General features: G+C 43.1%; 1 protein-coding gene across 1 annotated transcript in view; it reads right to left on the bottom strand.

Annotated features, from left to right (window-relative positions):
- CYFIP1 (cytoplasmic FMR1 interacting protein 1) overlaps window positions 1–26820 on the bottom strand; it is a 109453-nt gene that overhangs the window by 32813 nt on the left and 49820 nt on the right. Inside the window, exons 11-20 of the mRNA XM_010852969.1 lie at window positions 23550–23667; window positions 17785–17907; window positions 16809–16934; window positions 10689–10855; window positions 9242–9389; window positions 8002–8155; window positions 6928–7084; window positions 5452–5548; window positions 1355–1431; window positions 1137–1245 (exon numbers count right to left, since the gene is read on the bottom strand). Coding sequence (XP_010851271.1) covers window positions 1137–1245; window positions 1355–1431; window positions 5452–5548; window positions 6928–7084; window positions 8002–8155; window positions 9242–9389; window positions 10689–10855; window positions 16809–16934; window positions 17785–17907; window positions 23550–23667 — 1276 coding nt within the window. The remainder of the gene's footprint in view (window positions 1–1136; window positions 1246–1354; window positions 1432–5451; window positions 5549–6927; window positions 7085–8001; window positions 8156–9241; window positions 9390–10688; window positions 10856–16808; window positions 16935–17784; window positions 17908–23549; window positions 23668–26820) is intronic.

The following is a 26820-nucleotide window of genomic DNA, read 5'->3' as shown; positions in this document are numbered from 1 at the left end:
AGGGCCACCTCCCAGCACAGTGGCTTGTGTGTGCCTTTCCTCCACTGTGTCACAGGGATGGACAGGAGAAAACCCCTCCATCTCTACTGCAGAGTAGTAACAACAAGGGTATACCTCAGTATCGTTTCAATACCATAAAGATACAGACAAAACCCTGGTGAAAATGCCCCAAAATATGAATGGTGGTTATCTGTGGATTGGAGAAGGGAATGGCAACTCACGCCAGTATTCTTGCCCGGAGAATTCCATGGACAGAGGAGTCTGCAGGGCTATACAGTTCATGGGGCCGCTAAGAGTCAGACATGACTGAGTGACTAACACTATCTGTAGATAGAATGACATGAAACTTTCCCTACAACTTTCTGTATTTTCCTTTTGATTATATATACATATATTATTTTTAAAGAAACAAAACAAGCACTGTATTCTTACTCTTCATGCTGGCCAAGAAAAAGCTCCTCCCCACCACTCTGAAAGTCTTAATCAGTTGTGTCCGACTCTTTGAGACTTCATGTACTAGGTTCCACTGTCCATGGAATTTTCCAGGCAAGAATACTGGAGTGGTTAGGCCATTCCCTTCTCCAGAGTATCTTCCCAATCCAGGGACTGAACCCAGGCCTCCTGAATTACAAGCAGATTCTTTACCACTGAATCTGAGCCACAGCGGTAAAGAATCTGCCTGCAATGCAGGAGATGCAGGTTTGATCCCAGGGTCAGGAAGATCCCCTGGAGGAGGCATGGCAACCCACTCCAGTATTTCTGCCTGAAAAACCCTATGGACAGAAGAGCCTGGCAAGCTACCGTCCATGGGGTAGCAAAGAGTCGGACATGACTGAAGCTACTGAGCACACCACTGTAACAAGTGCCGAATCTTCTTTCACTCAAGTTCTGGTTTTTGGGCTCCTGGAGAGGACCCGCGCTTGGGCCAAGCCCCCGGGAGCTGCGCTGGGCAGCATCCCCAGTGTGTCAGGTTCCCCAGGAAAAACTGTTTATCTTTAAAATCCCAGCTATTGACAGGGATGTTCCCACAGCCAACACATACTGACGTCCATTAAAATCTGAGAAGCTGTAAGAAAAACCCCATGTTTCCATGGCCGGCTCCGTGTCTCACTGCACCCAGGAGTGACCTGGCTCACCTGCACGTGCCTCTGCTTCAGCAGTGTCTCATAGCGGTTGGATGGCGGGAGATGGATGGTTGCGCCCTGATTCTTGCATTCTGATCGTAACCGTTTATCAAGAAGCAAACTAGCATGGAGGGAAGAGAGGACAATTTCTCATGCACTATGAATTTTAATGGAAATGTCAGATCAAATTGCCCAAGATTTTGTACCCAAATTGCAAACCACATACTTACCTTCCTGCCATAACCTTATAATATGCAAATATCTGGTCTGCCAGCTTATAAACAAATTGGTCAAAACAGAGATTCACCTGAAGAAAAAAAAAGCATGCATTGAATTCTGCTTCCCTAGGGACTCCCCTGGCAGTCCAGTGGTTAGGACTCTACGCTTTCACTGCTGAAGGCACAGGTTCCATCCCCGGCAGGGGAATTAAGATCCCACAAGTTGCACTCTCGCCCCAAATTTTGCTTTTCTGAATTAAGATGAAATTTTTAAAAAAAACTTAAAAATTTTTTTGATTGAGCAATTCAACTTCTAAGTATTAATCTAAAGGAAATGGAAACACTAATTCAAGATCTATACCCTGAAGTTCACTGCAGCACTAGTCACAGTAGCCAAGACACAGAAACAACCTAAGTGTTCACTGATGGATGAATGGGTAAGGAAGCTGTGGTGTGTACACACGCACACACACAGTGGAATACTGCTCTGCCACAGAAGATAAGAAAACCCTGCCAATTTTCAACAACATAGATGGACCTTGAGGGTGCTAGGCTAAGTGAAGTAAGTCAGACAAAGACAAATACTGCATGATCTCACTTATATGTGGAATCTTAAAAGAATAAAAACAAACATAAATTCAATAAACAGATTGGTAGTTGAAGAGGTGAAGCATAGGATAAATGGGTGAAGGTTGTCAAAAGGTACAAACTTCCAGTTATAAAATAAGTTAAGTCCTAGGGATAAAAAAAAACCCTAAACCACAGAACCTCAACCCTTCCACAAAATCTCAACTCTTTGTTAAGGCAACTAAAAGAGGTTCTCATGAGAAAGGATACAACTTTACCATCCAATGATAGAAGATTAAATCCATTTCAGTGTGACCAGGAGTAACCACCACACTACCACTGAAAATTATGTCAGAACCTTTCTTAATGATGGAGAAAAATACTTCAATTCTCCTAAATGTAAAGAAATATTAAAAAGTCTCTCTTTATCATGTACTCCCAGGGGGCTAATGTGCACTGCATTTGGGCTCCTCCAGGGGGTATAGTCAAGGCTATGGTTTTTCCAGTAGTTATGTATGGATGTGAGAGCTGGACTATAAAGAAAGCTGAGTGCCGAAGAATTGACGCTTTTGAACTGTGGTGTTGGAGAAGACTCTTGAGAGTCCCTTGGACTGCAAGGAGATCCAACCAGTCCATCCTAAAGGAGATCAGTCCTGGGTGTTCATTGGAAGGATTGATGTTGAAGCTGAAACTCCAATATTTTGGCCACCTGATGTGAAGAGCTGACTCATTTGAAAAGACCCTAATGCTGGGAAAGATTGAGGGCAGGAGGAGAAGGGGACGACAGAGGATGAGATGGTTGGATGCATCACTGACTCAATGGACATGGGTTTGGGTGGACTCCGGGAGTCGGTGATGGACAGGGAGGCCTGGCGTGCTGCAGTCCATGGGGTCACAAAGAATAGGACACGACTGAGTGACTAAATTGAACTGAACTGAACTGAGGGGGTATACCCCTGCCTCCAGGCTGTATGTCCCAAGGGCATCTGCTCATGGCCTCTCCTGGGCTGCCAAGATTAGTCAGGAGATGCAGGGTGGACAGTCCTGGGACTTCACCCTCAAGACTGTATTCTCACTTGCAAATGGGATTAGCTCATATCCCCAAACCGTGATGAAGACACACTGTGCTCAGAGTGGAGCTGCCCCAGGACCCATGGGTCTCTCTCCCCAGCCTACCCTGCCTCACCAAGGAATCCAGAGCATCTCCCTGAGGAAGTGTTTCCTGTGGTTTTCGTGAGGATACAAGGAATGAGGCCATTCTGGCATGACCTAAAACAAATCCCTTATGATTATACAGTAGCAATGACAGATAGATTAAAGAGATTAGAGCTGACAGAGGGAGTGCCTGAAGAGCTATGGACGGAGGTTCGTAACACTGTACAGGAGGTGGTGACCAAAACTATTCCCAAGAAATAGAAATGCATTAAGGCAAAATGGTTGTCTGAGGAGGCCTTACAAACAGGTGTGATCACACATCTAGAGCCAGACATCCTGAAGCGTGACGTCAAGTGGGCCTTAGGAAGCATTACTACAAACTAGTAGAGGTGATGGAATTCCAGTTGAGCTATTTCAAATCCTAAAAGATGACGTTGTGAAAGTGCTGTACTCAATATGCAGCAAATCTGGAAAACTCACCAGTGCCCACAGGACTGGAAAATGTTAGTTTTCATTCCAATTCCAAAGAACAGTGATGCCAGAGAATGTTCAAACTACTGCACAACTGCACTCATCCCACACACTAGTAAAGTAATGCTCAAAATTCTCCAAGTTTGGCTTCAACAGTATGTGAACCGAGAACTTCCAGATATTCAAGCTGGATTTAGAAAAGGCAGAGGAATCAGAGATTAAATTGCCAGCATCCTCTGGATCATAGAAAAAGCAAGAGAATTCCAGAAAAACATTTATTTCTGCTTCATTGACTATGGTAAAGCCTTTGACTGTGTGGATCACCACCAACTGTGGAAAGTTCTTAAAGAGATGGGAATACCAGACCAACTTACCTGCCTCCTGAGAAATCTGTATGCAGGTCAAGAAGGAATAGTTAGAACAATGGACTGGTTCAAAACTGGGAAAGGAGTATGTCAAGGCTGTATATTGTCACCCTGGTTATTTAACTTATATGCAGAATACATCACGCAAAATGCCTGCTGGATGAAGCATAAGCTGGAATCAAGACGGCCAGGAAAATCAATAACCTCAGATATGCAGATGACACCACCCTGATGGCAGAAAGCAAGGAGGAACTAAAGAGCCTCTTGATGAAGGTGAAAATGGAGAGTGAAAAAGCTGGCTTAAAACCCAGCATTCAAAAAACTAAGATCATGGCACCAAGTCCAATCACTTCACAGCAAATAGATGAGGAAAAAATGGAAACAGGGACAGACTTTATTTTCTTGGGCTTCAAAATCACTGTGGACAGTGACTGTAGCCATGAAATTAAAAGATGTTTGCTCCGTGGAAGAAAAGCTATGACAATCATAGCATATTAAAAGGCAGAGTCATCACTTTGCCGACAAAGGTCCGTAGAGTCAAAGGGATGGCTTTTCTGTAGTCATGTGTGGATGTGCCAGCTGGGCCATAAAGAAGGCTGAGTGCCAAAGGATTGACGCTTTTCAACTACGGTGCCAGAAAAGACTCTTGAGAGTTCACTGGACTGCAAAGAGATTAGACCAATCAATCCTAAAGGAAATCAACCCTGAATATTCACTGGGAGGACTGATGCTGAAGCTGAAGTTCTAATACGTTGGCTACCTGATGCGTAGAGCCAACTCATTGGAAAAAACCCTGATGCTGGGAAAGATTGAGGGCAGGAGAAGGGGGCGACACAGGATGAGATGGTTGGATGGCATCACTGACTCAATGGACATGAATTTGAGCAAACTGCAGGAGATAGCGAAGGACAGGGAAGCCTGGCATGCTGCAGTTCATGGGGTCACAAAGAGTCAGACACAACTAAACAACTGAACAACAACAATGGGGAATGAGACCTATATGTATAATGTAATGTTAAGGTTAAATTCTCTTATATCTTGAGCCAGAAAATCAGATTTATCTTACTAATTCCACTTGGAGGAATTTTCCTCAAGAATAACCCAAAACAACTAAAAAGTTATGAGAAAGGAAGTTCATTAAAGCATTATTTATAATGAGTAAAAAATAAAAAGCTAAAACTAGAGAAATAAAATAGAGATTGGTTCAGTCCATCTATTTCATATAATGTCCCTGTTCTAGACTGTGTTCATGCAAGAGAACAGGCAAGATATGCGGTGCTTATAACATGGGGTCATGTGAGACATGGGATCACGTGAAAAAAATGTCACCCAACAGCTGATGGGTGCTTTGAAGCTGGTTTGAAGACACCAACCATCCTGTGTGGATGCACAGAAAAAAGTACTGATAGAAGGGTGCATCCTAAAATGTTTATTTCAAAATTCATTCCATTGTTTAAACGTCTTTGTATTAAAAAGAAAAGTTTGCTTCCTCTAATATTCAGAGGAAAAGGGAAATTAAAGAAAGTCTGCCAAAAGTGCCTGGGCCCTTACCTCCGCCTCAATTTCATCATAGAGAAACTGCTTGTTGAACCTGGTGAGGGCGTAGTGGGCGCTATCATTGTATAGGTCCAGTGAATAGAGGACGTACCTGCAGAAGGGGAGACAGGTCAGCCCGGCTGCCCACACGGGCTTTCTTGGCTTTCACACCCTCCCCTCCACCAGCAATGTAACACTCACTGTTCTCCTTTCTCATGAGGAAAAATAATTTCTTACTTCAAATGCCAAATTTGGTTCCTGTGAGTGCCCTGACAAAACAGCCCCAGCAGGCAGGCTGGGCTTTTGGCAGGATACGCATGGTTCAGTCAATTCCCAGGGCACCTGGGAGGTCCATGACAGCCTCCTGCAACTTCATCTTCTCACTTACCATGTTTTAAAGATTTTCATGCCAATTTGCAATTTTTTAATAGCCACAAGAATGAGTCACTTTCTTATTTTTAAGAATAAACTGTCTGACCTAAAAAGAAAAACATACAAAGGTCCCGGGCCCCATAACGTACCAAGAGCAAATCTGGTGTGGCCAAAGCCCCTCTGACCCTGGATAAAAGGTGGTAGCTAGCAGTCTGGAGAAGGCAATGGCAACCCACTCCAGTACTCTTGCCTGGAAAATCCCATGGACGGAGGAGCCTGGCAGGCTGCAGTCCATGGGTTCGCAAAGAGTCAGACACGACTGAGCAACTTCACTTTCACTTTTCACTTTCATGCATTGGAGAAGGAAATGGTAACCCACTCCAGTATTCCTGCCTTGAGAATCCCAGGGACGGGGGAGCCTGGTGGGCTGCTGTCTATGGGGTCGCACAGGGTCGGACACGACTGAAGCGACTTAGCAGCAGTAGCAGCAGCAGCAGTCTGCAGAGGTAAGGTCTCATTGAGAGCTTGAGGCACGTGAGCAGCAGGCCCAACGCAGCCCTCAGAGAGCACACAGGTTCATCAAGACCTCATGCTGTGGATGCCACTGCTGCTGCAGAGGAAGGGAAGGCTGCTCTCCTGGTGTGCACAGGCCAGGAGGACAGGGAGGATGGCCAGGTGGGGACCCCATCTGCTCACCACATGAGACCCTGTTTGCAGTTACTTTCCCTCCATGGATTTCGTATTTTCTGACCCCTTCATAGTCTCTGACCCCCAGCCCTGACCCTGAGCCTCACACTAAACACTTCCTCTCCCAAATCCATCTGGGTCTGAGGCCATGCCACACTAGAGGTCAGGCTACCTCTCCCCTTGCCAAGTTCCCAGGACCTTGCAGGCACCTGGACACAGAGAACTTATTCATCAGTTTTACTGCTTGGGCACCAGATTTCAATCCAAAGCCAAGACACCTGTTCCTTGTATTGATCTCTGAAGTCTCACCCCAAGAATCATGACTTCAAATGAAGCAATGAGAACAATCGGCCCCTCCTCCACCTCCCAAACACCACCAAGGACTATAAACATTATGGACAGGAGGCTGGGACAGGCCTCCAGAACACTTACTCCATCATTGACGCTTCTTTGGTTTCCAAGATGTGGTCTGTCAGGATCCAGGGCATGGACATCTCAATAGGGAATTGAATTCTTCTGCCCATTGTCAACTCCAGAAAGAACTCTCGGAACCACAACTGCGAAAGGTCACAGCACTGCTGGAGCGTCTCTTAAGGGATTCAAAAGACACCACATTAATCTTCTGTAACCAGAAAGGACTCCACAGGGCGAGGCAAGGGGGCACGTGCCAGGCTTTCAGCCCTGGGCCTTGGCGAGTGGACATGAGTATGTGCCTTGCACACAGTGTGGCCATAGACAAAGCCACTTGGATGTGCTGATTCTCATTCACCAACAGGAGAGTCAGCGTCCAGCACCACAAGCCCAGCAACACCCATCAACAGGACATGGTTAACACTGTGCACCTTCTGACAGTTTACTTGGGATACAGACACAGTACTGTATTCATACTTAGTACATGTCTATCTAATGCAAAACAGATTGGAAAAAAATGTTTCCGTCCTTTTATGAAGAGAAAAAGAAAAGCCTAACGATTACTATAAACCTATAGCACTTGCAGCCAAGATAGAGGCTTTGTACCCTGAATCACGGCTACAGCACAGAAATAAACATGTACAGCTCCATGAAGACCAAGGGCACCCACATGCACATGGTCACCCCAGGATGGCATGTGCAGTATGCACCTCAGCTCACCCGCTACTTTCTACACTTAGCCTGGGAGTGGTTTCTGGCATTTATCACCACCTGGATCTGAAGCCAGGTGACAGTTACACCGGCCTGAGTTGCTGACCCAGTGTAGGTTACAAAGACTTTGTATCCAGGTCACTGGGCCAGCCCCAGCCCGATGGGCCTCACCCTTCTAAGGGCCATGCCACATGGAGGAAGTCCCTGGCCAGCCATGCATTTAAAGCAACAGGCGAGGAAATGCCACGAGGGTTACAACATGTGTCACTGCCTGAGAGGACGAAGGGACCACAGCAGGGGCAGCCAGCCAGGCAGGAGCTTTCTAGACATTGTTAGTGGTGTTAGAATATGCTGGAGCAGACACTGGTCAGCAGTAGGTCTTACCACTGAAATTTATCAAGTGGGTGTAGAAGAATGACTCTCGATGAAACTTTTCTATGTCCAATATGGTGGGCCCCTCAAGGCTACTTCTCAAGGTTTTCTTGGAACCACTTTTGTCTGCAATGAGGGACTCTAGCATGGTTCTCACCATGTAAAGCTGCATTATCCAAGGAAACATTTGTAGGGGAGAAAATATACATGGCACATTAGTTACAACAAACACAGATAAACCACGAGAAGGGCTGCCCACTGACACTGCGCTGGCTCCTTGCAAGGGCAGCACCAATCCACACGGCCAAGTCGTTGCTGCTTGGGACAAAGAACTCAGAGCAGACCCTCATGTCATAAACGTCAACAAGAAAAACAAATGATGTCTTACCACCAAAGGTTAAAAGGGGCGGATAGACGTAGGACTGCCTCAGAAACGCGTTAACCACATGCAAGAGTCTTTCCGCGCCCACAGACTTGAGCTGCCTGAGCAGCTCGGCAGAGCTCAAGGACTCCACCATGGTGCGCACCAGGTACAGCTAAACACGGACAGACAGGAGAGCGTTAGTCACGGGGGCACGCGGATGAGCAGGGATGTGCACGCTGGCAGACGGGAGGGACAGGCCCCGGACGGCACCCTCACCCTCCGCCCAAGTACCCCAAGATTTTATACAGAGCCAGCAACACACTCTGCTGGCAATTCTCTGAAAGGCTGACAGAAGAGATTCAAAAAGCCCATAGCACAGAGCTGACAAGAACAAAGTTCCAGACAGGAGGGGAAAAAGCAGAGGGCAATTAAATCAGATGTGAGGATCAGAGGAAAGCTGCTTGAAGGGGCAGGAGGGAGCTGAGTGTGCCAGGAGAAAGACCAGCAGTGAAAGCTGAAGACCAGGGATATAGCAAAGCTATGTTTTCAAATTTCCAAAAATTTTATCTTTAGGAATAATCATTTTTTAGACCCTACATAAAAATTATAACCACACATTTAAACACCAGGAAACACAGTGTAAATATGGACACAGACTTTCACCCACATTTTGGGAATAGGAGTTGATGCAGTCAAATTAAGTTCTGCATGCAAATGACCAAACCTGGGAATCATGGGGTGTCTATACCCTAGATTCGCTTGGATAAGCAATAAAGGAGCAAAAAAGACCCAGACTGTACTTGGCCACAGTGAGGTCGTTTCACTCCCAGCCTCCCACCACCTCCCCAGCTCACGGTCACGCCACTCAGTAGAGCAAGGAACGAGAACCTGGGTGCTGGAGGGTCCTACAGCGCGCCGCGGCACTTTAATGTCGAAGCCACTCTTTGGGTCCTTCTCGCCCCGCAGGGCTGGGTCGTTGAAGGGCTCATGCCCTGTCTCCCAGTCACACACAGTCTTCCTGATGGCCTGCAGGACACTAAACCACCAGTCAAGTTGTTAGGGTGGGACAAAGTCTTGACATCCTCAGCACTTTTACAATCACAGTATCTCCTGACAACCCACAGCCAACTCTGACACCCTTGGGGGCAGTGGGAGGATGTGCTAATGAGACAGTTCAATGTTAAACTTTCAAAATAGACCATTTTCTTGGGGACGTTACCACCCTCAGAAAACCTAATGTGCTTGCATTTGCATTTTGCATCAATTAGCCCAGAAGTGGTGTTTGATTTCTTAAATATTGAGTCACGCTAAGGGCAGCAAGAAGACAAACCCCAAACATCCACTCAGAGCTCAAACAACCTTCTCGAGACTTATCCCATTTTCTCATTTGAATATGGTCACCAACACAATCCTGGGGACGCTGTCCACACCTCATTTGGACATCTGGCTTCTGCCACTCCCAACAGGGCTCCACCATGTAGAGTTCCCCACAGGTGCCACATTCAGGGCAGACACACCCACATGCCCACTCTGGTCACTTTGAGCTAGACTACATGCACATTTCCCATACAGTAGTAGTGGGGCTCCCTGCAGCAATACTGAGGCTCAGTGAAAACATGAAAATTTTCACTAAGCCCTCCAGGTGAGAGAACAAAAACTAGGAAGCCTGACAGTGTAATAAGATCTTATTAGTGCTAAAGTCATACAAGACCAGGCAAAACTAACACAATATTGTAAAGTTTAAAAAAAAAAAAAAGACCAGGTGACAATTATATCACCTATAAAGCAACAAAACGAAAGTACTATCCATGTAAGCCCCTCTGAGCTTCATTTTATACAAATGTCTCTGAAAGATGACCTTATCTAAAATGCTAAACATTAACAGAAACCTAGCTTAAGTTTGCTGTAGGATCTCTGCAATACATACAAGGTTTATAACTAGTTTGTAGGACAGGCCATATGAATAGAAGCAAAAACACTGAAGATAATAAACTTTAAAACGGGAGATGAGATGCTGAGCTGTGTGTCCCTACTGTCCTGGTAAGCAGAACTGTTGCACAGATTTTGAGACACACCCAGGTCTGAGATAACCAAACCCTTGTTCCTGGGTCTCCAGACTGCATAGACCTTTGTGTCTGACTTATTGTGGGTTGTTCAGGTTAACAATTGGATCCATTACATTACATTTAGAGGAAATTCAACAAACAGGTGTCTGGAGGTTGAATATAAGTGTATTGAGCATATGTATAAAAATGTAACTCTACAGCTGTTCAAACCTAAGCTGATCCTTCCACTGTGGATGATTGTGTAGGGAGGTGTGTGCAGCAGGGCTGACCTCTGGATGACATTCTTCTTCTTCTTGATGGCCTGCCTGAGTGGCTCCCTGAGGGTGACCTGGGAGAAGTCCTGTAGCGCAGCGTAGACAGTGTGGCGGATGGCATGGTTGAACACACTCTCCATCCTGCCCATCAGCACCTGCAGGCCTTTGATCATGGCGATCACCTGCAGGAGGACATAGGACCTTCAGTGCGTGGAGGCTGGCAGGTGAGCCGGGCACATGCCAGGTGTCCGCCTCCCCAGAGCGCAGGCCCTCGCCCCCAGCCTTCTGTTTTTCTACTGTACGCCTGCATCTGTCCCTGTTTCTGGGTCTGACCCCACCGGACTACAAGTACCTGAGGGCAGGGACATATCTGCTTGGCCTGGAGCTAACAGGAGCGTTTGGTAACTGACTCAAAACACCTCTCAATCTACTAGGGTACACCTCTCTGTGAAAGACTTCCAACAAAAAAGAAAAAGATTCAGGAAAGCAAATTTGTTATTATCTGGAAAAGAAAAAAGAAATTACAAGTATGTAACCCAAATCCCATCTGTTAACAATGGCACAGTAAATTGATCTGCATAGAAAGTCAGAAGAAAATGCAGTGAACTGCTTAAAGTTCATTTTTGTGATGGTACCAGAGACAGGATTCTGCCCTCATTTCACATGCCTGTTTTCTCTGTTTGCTTGCAGGATTTATATAATGAACCCAGGCTGCTTTTCTAATGAGGAAACAAAGGGAAATTTTCTATTTAAAAAAGCAAATTCTCCAAATGAAGTTGAACTGAATTCAAGCTCACAGCAATCTAAAGGAAATCTAATCCTAAAGGAAATCAACCCTGTATATTCACTGGAAGGACTGATGCTGAAGCTCCAATATTTTGCCACCTGATGCAAAGAGCTGATTCATTGGAAAAGACCCTCATGCTGGAAAAAGTTGAGGGCAAGAAAAGAAGGGGATGACAGAGGATGAGATGGTTGGATGGCATCACTGACTCAATGATATGAGTTTGAGGAAACTCAGGGAGATAGTGATGGACAGAGAAGCCTTGCATGCTACAATTCATGGGGTTGCAAAGAGTCAGACACGACTTAGTGACTGAACAACAGTAACAACATATTCAAACAATGGAATGTAGGAAAGGTGTGCTCAAAGGTAAATCTAGAGCTTTGGCCTAAATATAATAACAACAATACTCATCACTAATTTATAAAAAGATAAAAATAACTCCCCCAAAGTAGAAGGAAATTAATATCTAAAAGCAAAAATTAATGGAACAGAAAATAAGCATATACTAGAAAGTGATCAACTAAGAAAAAGCTGTTTTATAAACAAACAAATATTCAGGAAGACTGATCAAGGAAAAAAAAACAGACAAGCATTATGGATAAAGAGGGGACATTACCACACAATCCACAGATACTAAGAGATTATGAGACTGTATTGGAACAGGATAAACATACAGATTGACAGAATAGAATTAAGAGTCCAGAAATAAGTCCTTATATTTATAACCAATTTGCTCTCAACAAGGGTGTGAAACAATTCGACAGGGAAATACTGTCTTTTCAACAAACGTGCGTGCGCTGTCACATCCGACTCTTTGCGACCCCGACAGATAACACTGAGGCACAACTAGACATCCTCACGCAAAAGAATCAAGCCGGACTCTCGTGTAGGAAAGGGTCATATCAGTAGGCTGGGATGAACAAGCCCTGCACATTCCCAGGAAGTCGGCCTGCGGCTGGCTCCTCGGAAACGACTCTAAGCCACTGGAATACTCAGCCCGAAGAATATGTGTCTGAGGCTTTGGGCCACTTCAATAGCAGTTTCACCACATATTTTATGCTAACAATGTGATTTATAAGAAACAGCTGTTTTTCTTCTAGGTCTACAGTCTGAGTAGCTGAGTGCTATAGCAATTGTGCTACATGCCAACTGACCCTCAATAAAAACTCTGGACACCAAGGCTCAGGTGAGCTTCCCTGGTTGGCAAAACTCTGCATCTGTGGTCACCCACCACTGCCAGGAGAAATAAACACATTCCCTGCAGCTCCAATAAGGAGGGGGACATCTGGAATTTGCACCTGGCTTCTCTGGACTTAACCCAGTGTCTTTTCCCTTTGTTGATTTTAATCTATGTCATTTCTCTGTAATAAATCATAACCTTGAACAGAACAGCTACTTAGTTCTATGTAGCTTAGTCTAGCAAATCTAGGCTAAGGGTAGTCTTGGGGACCTCTGATATAACACCCTATCTCACGGCATTAAAAAATTAACTCAAAATGGACCATATACATTTAAAAATCTGTAAGACAAAACAAACAAACAAAAATAAACAAGACAAATCTTTGTGGCTTGGGTTAGGTGGTGATTTCTTAAGATATGACACTAAAAGCACAAGCAACCAAATAAAAAAATTGAAAAACTTAACTTTATTAAAATGAAAGACTTTTATGCTTCAAAAGATCCCGTTAAGAAAGCAAAAAGTAAATGGGAGAAAATGCTGCAAATCATATGTCTGGTAAGAACTGGTACCTAGAATATATAAAGAACTCAATAATAAAAAGACAAATGATTCAATTAAAAAATGGGCAAAGAATCTGACAATTCTCCAAAAATATACAAACTGTCAACTGTGTCACTCAACTGTGTCAGACTCTTGCGACCTCATGGACTGTAGCCCATCCGGCTCCTCTGTCCATGGAATTCTCCAGGCAAGAATACTGGAGTGGGTTGTCATTTCCCCCTCTAGGGGATTTTCCTGACCCAGGGATCGATCCCAGGTCCCCTGCACTGGCAGGCAGATTCTCTACCACTGCACCACCTGGGGAGCCCACAAACTGTCAATAAGCACATGAAAATATGCTCAACAGCATTAGTTGTTATAAAAATTCATATCAAAACCACAATGAGACACTACTTCACATCTAGTAGGATGGCCAGAATCAAGACAGACATCAGCAACTGGCAAGGAGTTGAGAAAGTGGACTCTCATGCACTGTTGGCAGGAATGTAAAGAAGTGTTGCCATTTTGCAAACTATCTGGTAGTTTCTCAAAACGTTAAAGGCAGAGATACCATATGACCCAGCAACTCTACTCCTAGATGTATTATCAAAAGGAAGGAAAACAAGTTCACACAAAAACCTACACACACAAGTTCATAGCAGCATTATCCATAAGTGAAAAGGTAGAACAACCCAAGTGTCTGTCAGCTAATATGGATAAATAAAATATGATATATACATACAATGGAATATTATTTGGCACGGAAAAGAATGAAACATTGATGATATATGTAGGAACCTTGAAAATATTATTAAGTGAAAGAAACCAATCACAATCACATATTGTATGAAATGCCCAGAATAAGCAAATCTACAGAGTCAGACCGCAGATTGTTAGCTGCCACGGGATGAAGGCAGGGGAAAATGAGGGGTGACTCCTAACGGGTATGAGTTTCTTTTTGAGACAACAAAAATGTTCCAAATTTGTTTGTGATTATACAATTCTGTGAGTATATCCCCTCAAAGCACTGAATTTTACACTTTAAATGGGTGAACTGTAGGTATGTGGGAAAAAGCTGTTACCAAAAAAGATGAAAACTTATCATAAAAAATCTATGTCAAAAATAAGAAAATTTAGAAAGATGCTTAGAAAAATCTTTGAAAATACAACTTACCAAACCTGATACAAGTAACAGAAAATCTGAATACTTCTGTATCTCACAAAGAAACTTTGAAAGTTTCAGAAGCCATCCCATACAGGAAAAGCTTCACAAGTAAATGCTGGAAACCATTTAAAGAAAAAATATCTTACACAAACCACTACAGACAACAGAAAAGACGGGAGTGTCATCAACCATTTCATGAAGCAGAATCCAAAAATTAGAATGGAAGGTTGTCAAGGTGTGGGCTAAGCACAACCTCCTCCCTAAAAGCACCTGTGAAAGGGAGTATTGGTAGTTGGTGCAGGGAACCTCACAACAGAGACACCTGGACACGCTCAGCCAAACAACCAAGGTCAACACCAGCACTGAGGAATCAATAACACTGACAGCATGGGCCTTTGATGTGATGTTATGAAAATGGCATTTCAGCTCTGTGCTCCTCCTTTGCAAAAGCTACAACCCCAGTCTAATCATGAAAAACACATCAGATAAATTCCAGTTGAGGGCTATTCTAAAGACCAGCACTCCTCAAAACTGTCATGGTCATCACAAACAAGGAAAGTCTGAGACAGTGTCATGACCCAGAAGAATCAAAGGGTACATGATGACTACATGTGATGTGAGATCCTAGGATCAGAGGAAGAGTGTTATACAACAAGTGAGGATATGTGAAGAAAGCATGGTCTTTAGCTAATAATAATGTATTTACACTGACTTATTAAAACATAACAATACTAAAATAAGATGTTAGTAATAAATGAAAAAGGGCATGGGGTATATGGGAATCCACTGTACTATCTTTGCAATTTTTCTGCAAATCTAAAAGTGTTTTAAAACCAAACATTAAAAGAAAAAAGTATTATTAAAAGCCACTCTTACTCATGAACTTCAATGCAAAAATCCATACAAAAATCTTAGCAACCTGTATCTTGCAATATATAAAAAGGATAAAATATCATGATCAAGTTGAGTTTATATCAGGAATGCAAGGCTAGCTTAATATTAAACCTGATCCAAAAAACCCTATCAACATAAATCTAGCACACTGATAGATAAAAGAATCATAAAACTATCTTAATGGATGAAAATTTTTTTATAAAACTGGCATCTATCCATGATAAAATCTCTTAGCAAATATGGAATAGAAGGCAATTTCCCTGATTTGAGGAAGGGTAGTTACAAGGAACCTATAACAAATACGTTGTACGGCGAAATGTTGAGAGCTTTCCCTTTGGGATGGGAAACAAGACATAAATGCCTGGAGTCTCCTTCTATTTAATGAGTAGGAATCCTACCCAGTCTGATTAAAAAAAAAAAATAGAAGGGGGAGAAATAAGACTGTCATTATTTCCAGATGATATGATTATATAAGTAGAAAATACAGAATAATCTATGGACAATTCATTACAATTAATAAGTTGAGTTTAGACAAGTTGGTAGATACAATGAAAACTGAAAAAAAAAATTGATTTTAAACACCAGTGATAAACATTTAGAAAAAAATAAAATAAAGCCAACAAAAGATGTGCAACAGTTTTACAGATGAAAAGAGGTATTAGAGAATCTTAAGGAATGGACAGACATATCAGATTCATGAAAGATTTAATATTATAAATTTGTCAATTCTTCCAAAAATGGTCTATAGGTTTATTCAAACCCTTATAATAAATTTTAACAGGGTTCACTGGGACATAAATAGATGGTTCTAAAATGTATATGAAAATGCAAAGGGTGAGAACAGCTAAGAATTCTTGAAGAGAGAAAGATGTACTTTACAAGACACACTTAACTACTGTAATTAAGACAGAGGGATTAGGAAAGGACAGACAGATTGACAAATGGATTGGAACATGAGCAGAAACACACCTGCCTGAGTATGGTTACCTGACGCACAACAGAGGTGGCAGGCAGAGCACCTGGGAGGGTTGGAGGGGGTATTTCGGACCTAAATGTGAAAGGCAGAATAAGACATCCAGAAGACAATGTAGAAGACTATCTTCATGACCTTGGGGGTATGCAAAGATTTCTCAAACAAGGTAGGAAACGTACAGCTAAAAAACATACATCCAGAAACTAGATGGCACAGAAATTAAGACCTGCTCATCACAAGAGTCCTGAACATCATGCAGAGCTGGGGACCACACAGCTGTGAGTGGGGTTCCTCTCCCTCCAACATCCAGGTCTCAACTCAACTCCTCTTGTGTGTGCCACCAAAAAGCTGCTGAGGCTCCCAAGCTCTTCCCAGAACACGCCCTGATCTGGCTCAGGGGAGTGTCTATGCAGAGACCAGGAACCCACAACCTATTTTAATCTCTATTCTGACACTTGTGACAGATTCAAAGAGCCGCCCTACACAGACGCAACTGCATAAAACAAGTAGTTCATTCATGTTTTTGCCTTTCTTTGTAAAGCAAAGACAGTTTGAGGTCAGAATCAAAGAAGGAGAAGAAAGCAGACAAGCCGTACCTCCACCAGGGCAAACTTCTCCTCACTGGTGTAGTTGTAGCGGGTGGCACGCTCATACTCCTCAGCATTGTCAGGGCAGTCCTTGTTAGAGTACTTGTCCGTTGGGTGCACAAGTTTCCATGAATACTGGCGTGATCAAAAAAAGAGGGGCGACAGCCACAGTGAATGCAAAATGTTTACCTGCTGGTCTGACTTACAGGACTACTGCCAAAAGCTACCAAAGGTAAAAGGTCAGCCTTCTATTGTTCACTGAGTCTGAGAGTCACACACAGGCATGAGTGCTTGCATGCACACACGCACACACACAATGCATGCACACATGTGCACACGCACACTACATATGCATGCACACACAGTCCATCTCCATAAAACTGCAAAACATTCTGGAAATGTGACTTTAGTCTCAAGTAATACATCAAAAACTTAAGAAATACATCAGGTAAAATGGTCTGGATATTTTATGTGGAATATCTAAGACTATAAGCATTTTATCACCATTTCTAAAAGAATTAGCCTTTCAAACAATCAAGTACCCATCCAAATATAAAAATCCTTGTCTGAGCAAAATAAACAATGAAACAGAAAAATCTTCTGACTTATGAGTATCCAAACCTTTTTATGCATCATAAACCTCTTTACTAATCCTAAACAAAAGAAACTGATGGCTAGAAATACAGAGTGTTGTTTTTAAAAAAATGAGAAGTAAAAATCATCATAACCAATGTGTTTTAAAAGATAAGGACCTTTAATTCTAATATATGTAAATGAAATGTACATTGAGCCATCTTAGAAACATTTAAATTAATATATACTCTTATTTCTAGTGCCAAAGATAAAAAGCTAATTTGTTTTTGATCCAATGGCCAAAGTTAAAGCAGAAAAAATATAGTTTAGTCGGTTTATTGACAAGTTTAGGAAGAAAAGCACTTCTAATTAACTAGGGGGTGCATTTCCAAATAAAAGTGAGAGGGCCCACCACTTCCATCACATGAGCACTCCACTGGGACAGCAGCTGAAGACCTTGAAGAGCCAAGTCAAAGAGCTTCCGGTATTCAGCATCCGTCTTCTGAGCCTCCTGGCGGCCTGAGCCCGTGACCACCTAGAGATAATAGAGCATTAAGAGGTCACCAGTGTCCAGGAAACCACTTATCAAACCCATTCTAGGAGCCTACTCCAAATGTACACTGGCAAAAGTAGTTCTAAAAAACTAGCTATTACTTTAGTTGTGCTAGGGAATTAATTATTTTAACAACTGATACACAGAGCAAAGGAATCCAGCTCTGGAAGTAGCAAGGAGCTGAGGACCACCAGGCTGAGCCCTAGTCATGCCTCAAGACAGTGGATGCAGCTGTCCGTATCCCAGACAATCAGCTGGACCCCTCAGCAGACCTCAGCATGGCTGCCCAGGGACCAAGTGGGCCTGGAGAACGGGAGCTGTGTTTGCCGGGGCCTCTAATCTGGCAGTGTACAGGACACACAGGGGAAAGAGGTCATGGCAAATGACGGCACAGAAAGTGAGGGCGGACATAGGCATGAGAAGGGGGATGTTCATGTCAACCAACTGTAGCTTATACAACTTATTTGGAGACTGGGGCACAAAAACCTGGAAAAATAAATCATTGCTGATAATGAGCAAATAGGGTAAATGTGAACAAAGACCAGCTGTTTACTGTTGAGGAATACATACTTGGCTGTTTAGGTGTGATGGAATTATGGTTATGTTTTAAGAGGGTTCTTTATTTATTAGAGACGCGTGGGGAATATATTCAGAGGGAGTGCTATGTTATTTTGCAATTGCTTCACGCTAACCTGGAGGAGTAACTGAAAAGGGGTAGGTGATGAAGCCTCGTGTGGCATCTGAGGAGTCAGGACTGGTCTCTTCATTTGTGTGCTTGAAAATTTATGTAATGGAGAACTAAAACACAAATAATAAAAATGGAACCCTCCTACACTGTTGGTGGGAATGTAAGTTGGTGCAGTGACTATGGAAAACAGTATGGAGATTCCTTAAAAAAACTAAAAATAGATTTCCAAACGATCTAGCAATCCCACTCCTGGGCATATACTTGGACAAAACTGTAATTCAAAAAGACACATGCAGGGTACTTCCCTGGAAGTCCAGTGGTTGAGAGTCCGCACTTTCAATGCAGGCGGCACAGGTATAATCCCTGATCAGGGAAGATCCCACATGCCTCGCTGCATGGCAAAAAAAAGATACATGTACTCCTATGTTCACAGCAGCAGTATTCACAACAGCTAAAACATACAATTGTACTACTCAGCCATAAAAAAGAACACAATGCCATTTGCATCAACATGATGCAACTAGAGGTTATCATACTAGTGAATTAAGTCAAACAGAGAAAAACAAACACCATATGATACACTTGTGCCGTATGAACACAAATGAACAAATGAACCTATCTACAAAACAGAAACAGGCTCTCAGACACAGAGAACAGATCTGTGATGGCCCAAGCGGGAGGTGGGTGGGCCTGGGAGTTTGGGATTAGCACGTGTAAACTGAACCTGTCTACAAAATGAACCTATCTACAAAACAGAAACGGCACAAATGAACCTATCTACAAAACAGAAACAGGCTCTCAGACACAGAGAACAGATCTGTGATGGCCCAAGCGGGAGGTGGGTGGGCCTGGGAGTTTGGGATTAGCACGTGTAAACTGAACCTGTCTACAAAATGAACCTATCTACAAAACAGAAACGGCACAAATGAACCTATCTACAAAACAGAAACAGGCTCTCAGACACAGAGAACAGATCTGTGATGGCCCAAGCGGGAGGTGGGTGGGCCTGGGAGTTTGGGATTAGCACGTGTAAACTATTATTTATAGGATGGATAAACAACAAGGTCCTACTGTATAGCACAGGGAACTATATTCAACATCAAGTAATAAACCATAATGGAAAAGAATATTAAAAAAGGAATGTCTATATGTGTATAACTGAGTCACTTTGCAGTACAGCAGAGATTGGCACAGCATTGTAAATCAACTATACTTCAATTAAAAGAAGCAAGTGTGGTACTGGCATAAGGACAGACATAAAGGTCAATGGTACAGAACTGAGAGTCCAAAAATGAAGCCTCAGGATTATAATCAATTGATTCTCCTCCACCTAATTATTGAGATATTAGCATCCACCTACAATGCGGAGGACCTGGGTTCGATGGCATGGAAACCCATTCCAGTATTCTTGCCTGGAGAATTCCATGGACAGAGGAACCCAATGGACTACAGTCCATGGGGTCACAAAAAGTCAGACATGATTAAGCGACTGAGACAAGTGCATATCCTGTGAAATGACTACACAATAAGTTAACATCTACCAACTCAGTTACAATTTTTTTTTCCCTGTGATGAGAACTTTCAGGATTTACTCTCCAAGGAACTTTCAAATATATAATACTGCACTATTTAACTAGTCACCATGCTGCATATTACAGCCCCAGAAATTATTTATCTTATAACTGAAAGTTTGTACCTTTTGGCCGTCTTTTCTCACTTCTTTTACCTCTTGCCTCAGGCAACCACCAATCTGTTCTCTGTATTCATGAGTTTAGTTTTTCAGATGCCACATAAAAGTGATATCATACAGTATTTTTCTGTCTGACTTACTCACTTAGTGTAATCCCCTTAAGGACCATCTATGTTGTCACAAATGGCAGGATTTCCTTATTTTGTATGACTGAATAATGTTCCATTGTGTAATATATATCACATTTTCTTTATTCATTCATTTATCTGTAGACACTTAGGCTGTTTCTTTGGTTGGAGTATCATAAATAATGTTGCAATGAACACGGAAGTGGTACAGTCAATTGATTTTTGATGAAGGTGCCTTCAGTGGAGAAAGAATAGTCTTTAAAAAACAATATTGGCAAAACTGGATATCCACATACAAAAGAATGAACTTGAACTCTTAAATTATATCATATTTAAAAAGTAACTTAAAATGGATCATAGACCTAAATATAAGAGCTGAAACTTTTACAAAACTCTTAGAAGGAAACAAGAGGTAAATCTTTGTGACTTGGGTTAGGCAACGGTTTCTTCATTATGACCAAAAGCACAAACAACCAAAGAAAAAATAGATAAAAGTGGACTACACCAGGGCTTTCCTGGTGGCTCAGCACTAAGGAGTCTGCCTGCCAATGCAGGGGACAGGAGTTTGATCCCTCGGCCAGGAGGATCCCACATGCCATAGAGCAACTAAGCCCATGCACCATAATTTCTGAGCTTGTGCTGTAGCGCCTGGGAGCCACGGCTACAGAGCCACGTGCCAAAACTACTGCAGCTGCGTGCCCTGGCTTCTGTGCTCCACAACAAGGGAGCTCACCACAATGAGGGTGGCAGACTTGAGAGAAGCCCTGCCTGCCACAGCTAGAGAAAAAGCCTGGACAGCAATGAAGACCCAGCACAGCCAAAAGCAAATAAATAAAACAAACTGGACCACATCAAAAATAAAAAAGTGTGCTTCAAAGAACATCACTGAGACAGCAAAAAGACAGAAGAACAGCAAAAAGACAGGAGATAGAACTCCAAAAGAACAGAAGAAAATATATGAAAATCACATAACAGATAACAGAATATAAGAACTCAATAGTAAAAAAAAAAAAAGGTAATGCAATTTAAAAATGGGCAAATACTTCAAGAGACATTTTTTAAAATTGGCCAACGAGTACATGGAAAAATACTCAGTTTCATTAGCCATTAAGGATATAAATCCAAACCACAACCAGGTACCACTTCACATTAACTAGGATGGCTAGAATAAAAAAAACAGAAACAAGGGCTGGTGAGGATGCAGAGAAATCAGAGTCCTCATGGACTGCTGGCAAGAATGTAAAATAGTGCAGCTGCTTTGAAAACAGCTTGGCAGTTCCTCAAAATGTTCAACACAGAGTGCCATATGACTCAGCAGTTCCATTCCTAGATATCTACCTAAGAGAACTGAAAACTCACGTCCACACACTTGTACACGGATGTTCATAGCAGCATTATTCATAATGAACCAACAAAATGTGGTGTGTCCAAGCAACACAGTATTATTCTGACATAAAATTATTTTAAATATTATAAGCCATAAAATTATTGATACAGGCTATAACATGGATGAACCTTCCAGTAGGTAAATCCATAGATAGAAAGTAGACTGCCAAGTGCCAGAAGGAAGGGGAATGGGGAGTGCCTACTAATGGGTGCAGAGTTGCTCTGGGGATGTTGACAGTGTTCAACAAGTGGTGACAGTCACACAACTCACTAAATATACTAAAAATCTTTGAACTGTATAATTTAAATGGGTGAATTGTCTGATATGTGTATTATGTCCTCATAAATCTGTTTAAAAATAAACTGAGCAAAGCTTTCAAAGGTAGATCTCTTTTCTCTTATTAAAACCATTCTCTGATTATAAGGACACTATGGTAGAACTCAGAAGGCAGACAGGAACCATGCATGCTCTGAAATGCTCCTATTTGGAAAGGCAGACATTAGCTCTCCGTGCTGTTTGAAAGCTCCTCATGAACTCAGTTTACAACTACATGAAGAAGTCCAGGGGGCTGGCCCCCGTCTCTACTCGGTCAGCCACCCACCTGTGGTCTGCAAGGAGGTAACAGGCCCTGAGGTTTGGGCTCTCTTTCAGTCATTTTGGTTACATACTGACTAGTGCTTGTGGCTGAGAGATGCAGTGCTCATTGTCTGCAATGGGCAGAACAGCGCACGGAGTTCTTCCTCCAAATGTGATGGTCCTCCTGGGAACCCCAAGGTACTACAACCTCAAAAACCAGACCTATATATGTTGCCCCAAGTCCCTAGGTCCCTCTAGACCATTTCCAGCACCCATCCATGCCACTGACCACTGCTCTGACCCTGACCTTGGTGTCTCATCTGCTGCTGCTGCTGCTGCTAAGTCGCTTCAGTCGTGTCTGACTCTGTGCAACCCCATAGACGGCAGCCCACCAGGCTCCCCCATCCCTGGGATTCTCCAGGCAAGAACACTGGACTGGGTTGCCATTTCCTTCTCCAATGCATGAAAGTCTAGGATGTGAGAAATGACCCTCCCATTGCTGCTTTTCCTCTCTTAGACCCCTGACCCACCGACCCCATGTGAGTAACGCTGGCTTGGAGCCAGGCACGCAGCAGGTATGGGCAATGTGACTGGCCCAAACAAGGACACAGAAAACCCAGCTGCAAAGCCAGAAGGAAGTAACAAGGCCCATGGCCCAAGAGAGAGCACTACCTCCTACACCCTTCTTCAGGCCTTTTTCTGGGCACTTGATGTATCTTCCCATCAAACTTGGAAGCTCTTGTACTTCCTCCCTCTAGACAGGAAAGGGCACAAGTCAAAACCATCCCTTCTGCTCCTGATGTCTTCTACTCTCCTCTCCTTTCTCCTAGCAGTTTGGAACAATGGAACTAGACTAGAAAATGCACTTAATTCATGGTCTCAACTCAGTCATTTTTTGGGGATCACTGCTAATATTTTTCCCAAAAAAAAGAAGATGCTTTTTGTACAGCGGAACAGATCTAAACAAACTCCATTATATCATATCTGCACTGCCTCATCCGTTATAATGAGAGCTTGTTAAGTACACAGTACTTAAACTATGCTTCTCAAAGTAAATGAAGGGTGTAAAATTCAAAGTAATTTGGGTGCAGAGAATACAAGGACCACATCAGACATGGTGTTGCCAGGTGTGCACTGCAGGCAGAAGCCACTCACCTCGCTATTGCTGTAGCGTGCCAGCTCCGAGATGAAGCGCATATGGTCCTCCCGAATCTGGACCATCTGCTCGCAGATGTTGTACTGTGGGCTGCTGCTGGAGGACGTGCAGGTCCATCTGGGGGTAAAGGGGAAACGTGCATGACCTGAGGGACACCTGGCCAAGGATACGTGCAAGGCAGGCCCACTCCCAGCCCAGCAGGCCCACTGCAGCCGAGGTCGAGGTGCAGAGCAAATGTGGCATTCTCTGCATGGTAACAGCTGGGTCTGCCTCAGCTCCGTGTCGGGTCTGTGTCTACCTTCTCATATCTGTATTCTAGAAAAGGAACTGTTAATTTCTCCTTAATCAGTAAACTACTTTCCACAAAGCTGAGAGTTGCTGGATTCAAGATACTGCATAACCTTTCCAGAGCCCCTTGACACATTACTGCACAGTTGGAAGGAACTAGTATTTCCTTATTATTCACATGTGAAAATATAAACTGTAGTACAAAACAAGTCAGCCAAAGACTCAGGAACAAAAGTTATCTTTGATGGGAGAGTTGAAACTGACATAACTTGGAAATTAGACAGTGTTGCCATAACTAACTACGTGTACAACACGCCATTTCAGAAGCAAACAGATATAGTCAAGAGAGTGGGGAAAAAGGGTATCAAAACTTAAATTGGAAAAAAAAAAGGATTAAATCTGTTGGCATTCTTGGGCAGAAAGCATGGGTCTTTGGGCTCAGAGCAGTTCCCTTGGTTTCCTCACATTCAGCACCAACTTGCACCATGTTTCTAACAAGTTCGCCCCTTTGCCAGAAGGAAAGGATGCAGATTACCAATTTTCAAGATGATCAGTACACTATCTCAAGCAGCATCACTTTTAACTTTGATTCCACTATAAGATGGCATGATGATCACAGAGGCACTGGCCAAGGCAGCTCCTTGAGTCTACAGCAGGCACACAAGGCCAGGCCCTGCACCAGGGTCCACTCTCAACACACTGCCCTTCCCTGCAGGCCCCAGACAGCATGTCCCCCTCAGGAGAGGCATATGTGTTACCAGATTTAATGGCAGATGCGTTAGGAAATAAGCTGGCACAAGAGCCAGATGCCAACATCTGCCACTTGCACCAACCCCCAGGGGCCAGACACAGGTGCTAGACTGCTGGGCTGAGCTCTTAGTGCTGACTGCTACAGGTTTAGGCATCTGCCTCAGTGGCTATGAAACACAGAAATTAACTGGTAATAATGGCCAATGACTTACACAAATCCCTGTGACTTTTAGTGACTTTACACTTACACTAAAAACAAAGTATGCACAACTCCTTGCTTCCTGACTCTTTTATTGATTTCACCATTACTTATGCTATACAGATGACTGAGTTTGTTACAGCAGGAGGTGCATGCTGCTAACTTGTATTTAGGCATTTCTATTTATACCATGGAAATCAGTACACCCTCCAATCAGAGCTCAAGTCGATGCTGAAATGAAGAGAGGGCTCAGTTTAGTGAATGTGATTTTGAGGAAGGTCATCACATATCAGATTTAATGACAGATGTATTAGGAAATAAGCTGGCACAGAGGCTGGCAAGCTGCATACAGCACAGACCCAATGTGACCAGTTTTTATGTGCCCCCGAGCCACATAAATGGTTTTTACAGATTTAAAGAGTAATTAAAAAAAAAAGTAAAAAATAAGAATATGTGACATATGTGGCTAGAAAGACATAATATGTTTATAAATTGGCCTTCACAGAAAAAGACTGCTAACCTCTGAGTAGCCAGATTGAGGTACAACTGTATTTTTCAAAACCATGGCTGAATGGAGACCATGGATCTGGCAAAAGTCAACAGAAGCATCCTATGAGACTCAAGTGACTATGTGAAAGGTGCATTAAAAAGAATTACGTATTTACTATCACTTGTAACCATAAGCTGCAGATTCTTTATAACAGGGATTGGTCAACTGTCTTAGCACAGGCCCAGAAAGTAAGCACTTTAAAATTTGGAGGCTACACTGCCTCTGTCACATCAGCCGTAGAGCCATTATCTTAAGAAAAAAAAACAAAAACAAAAAACCACCTCTTTAAAAATGTAAAGACCATTCTCAACAACTAAGACCTTGCAAAAATAAGCCTGGTCAGGTTCTGACCCTCGGGTGATAGTTCTATAACCTCTGTAAGTTGCATACAAACATCCAGCCCCTTCCCAGCAGACTGGTTGTTCAGCTTTTATCAGCACCCAGACAATTTTATACTTCCATATATGTGACCAACACTGTCTAACAGAACTCTTTGGGATGATGAAAAAGTTCTATATCTGTGCTGACCAAAACATAGACCCTATCTATTCAGATCAGATCAGTTGCTCAGTCATGTCCGACTCTTTGCGACCCCATGAATCGCAGCACGCCAGGCATCTCTGTCCATCACCAACTCCCGGAGTTCACTGAGACTCATGTCCATCGAGTCAGTGATGCCATCCAGCCATCTCATCCTCTGTCGTCCCCTTTTCCTCTTGCTCCCAATCCCTTCCAGCATCAGAGTCTTTTCCAATGAGTCGACTCTTCGCATGAGGTGGCCAAAGTACTGGAGTTTCAGCTTAGCATCATTCCTTCCAAAGAAATCCCAGGGCTAATCTCCTTCAGAATGGACTGGTTGGATCTCCTTGCAGTCCAAGGGACTCTCAAGAGTCTTCTCCAACACCCCAGTTCAAAAGCATCAATTCTTCGGCACTCAGCCTTCTTCACATTCCAACTCTCACATCCATACATGACCACTGGAAAAACCATAGCCTTGACTAGATGGACCTTAGTTGGCAAAGTAATGTCTCTGCTTTTGAATATGCTATCTAGGTTGGTCATAACTTGCTTTCCAAGGAGTAAGTGTCTTTTAATTTCATGGCTGCAGTCACCATCTGTAGTGATTTTGAAGCCCAGAAAAATAAAGTGTGACACTGTTTCCACTGTTTCCCCATCTATTTCCTATGAAGTGATGGGACCAGATGCCATGATCTTTGTTTTTTGAATGTTGAGCTTTAAGCCAACTTTTTCACTCTCCACTTTCACTTTCATCAAGAGGCTTTTGAGTTCCTCTTCACTTTCTGCCATAAGGGTGGTGTCATCTGCATATCTGAGGTTATTGATATTTCTCCCGGCAATCTTGATTCCAGCTTGTGCTTCTTCCAGCCCAGCATTTCTCATGATGTATTCTGCATATAAGTTAAATAAGCAGGGTGACAATATACAGCCTTGACGAACTCCTTTTCCTATTTGGAACCAGTCT

The sequence above is a fragment of the Bison bison genome, unplaced genomic scaffold (genome assembly GCF_000754665.1).
Source record: "Bison bison bison isolate TAMUID 2011002044 unplaced genomic scaffold, Bison_UMD1.0 scf7180017864320, whole genome shotgun sequence".
Classification (NCBI taxonomy): domain Eukaryota; kingdom Metazoa; phylum Chordata; class Mammalia; order Artiodactyla; family Bovidae; genus Bison; species Bison bison.
Note: the sequence above shows the minus strand (reverse complement) of the source record. Positions and strands in the feature narration are given on the sequence as shown.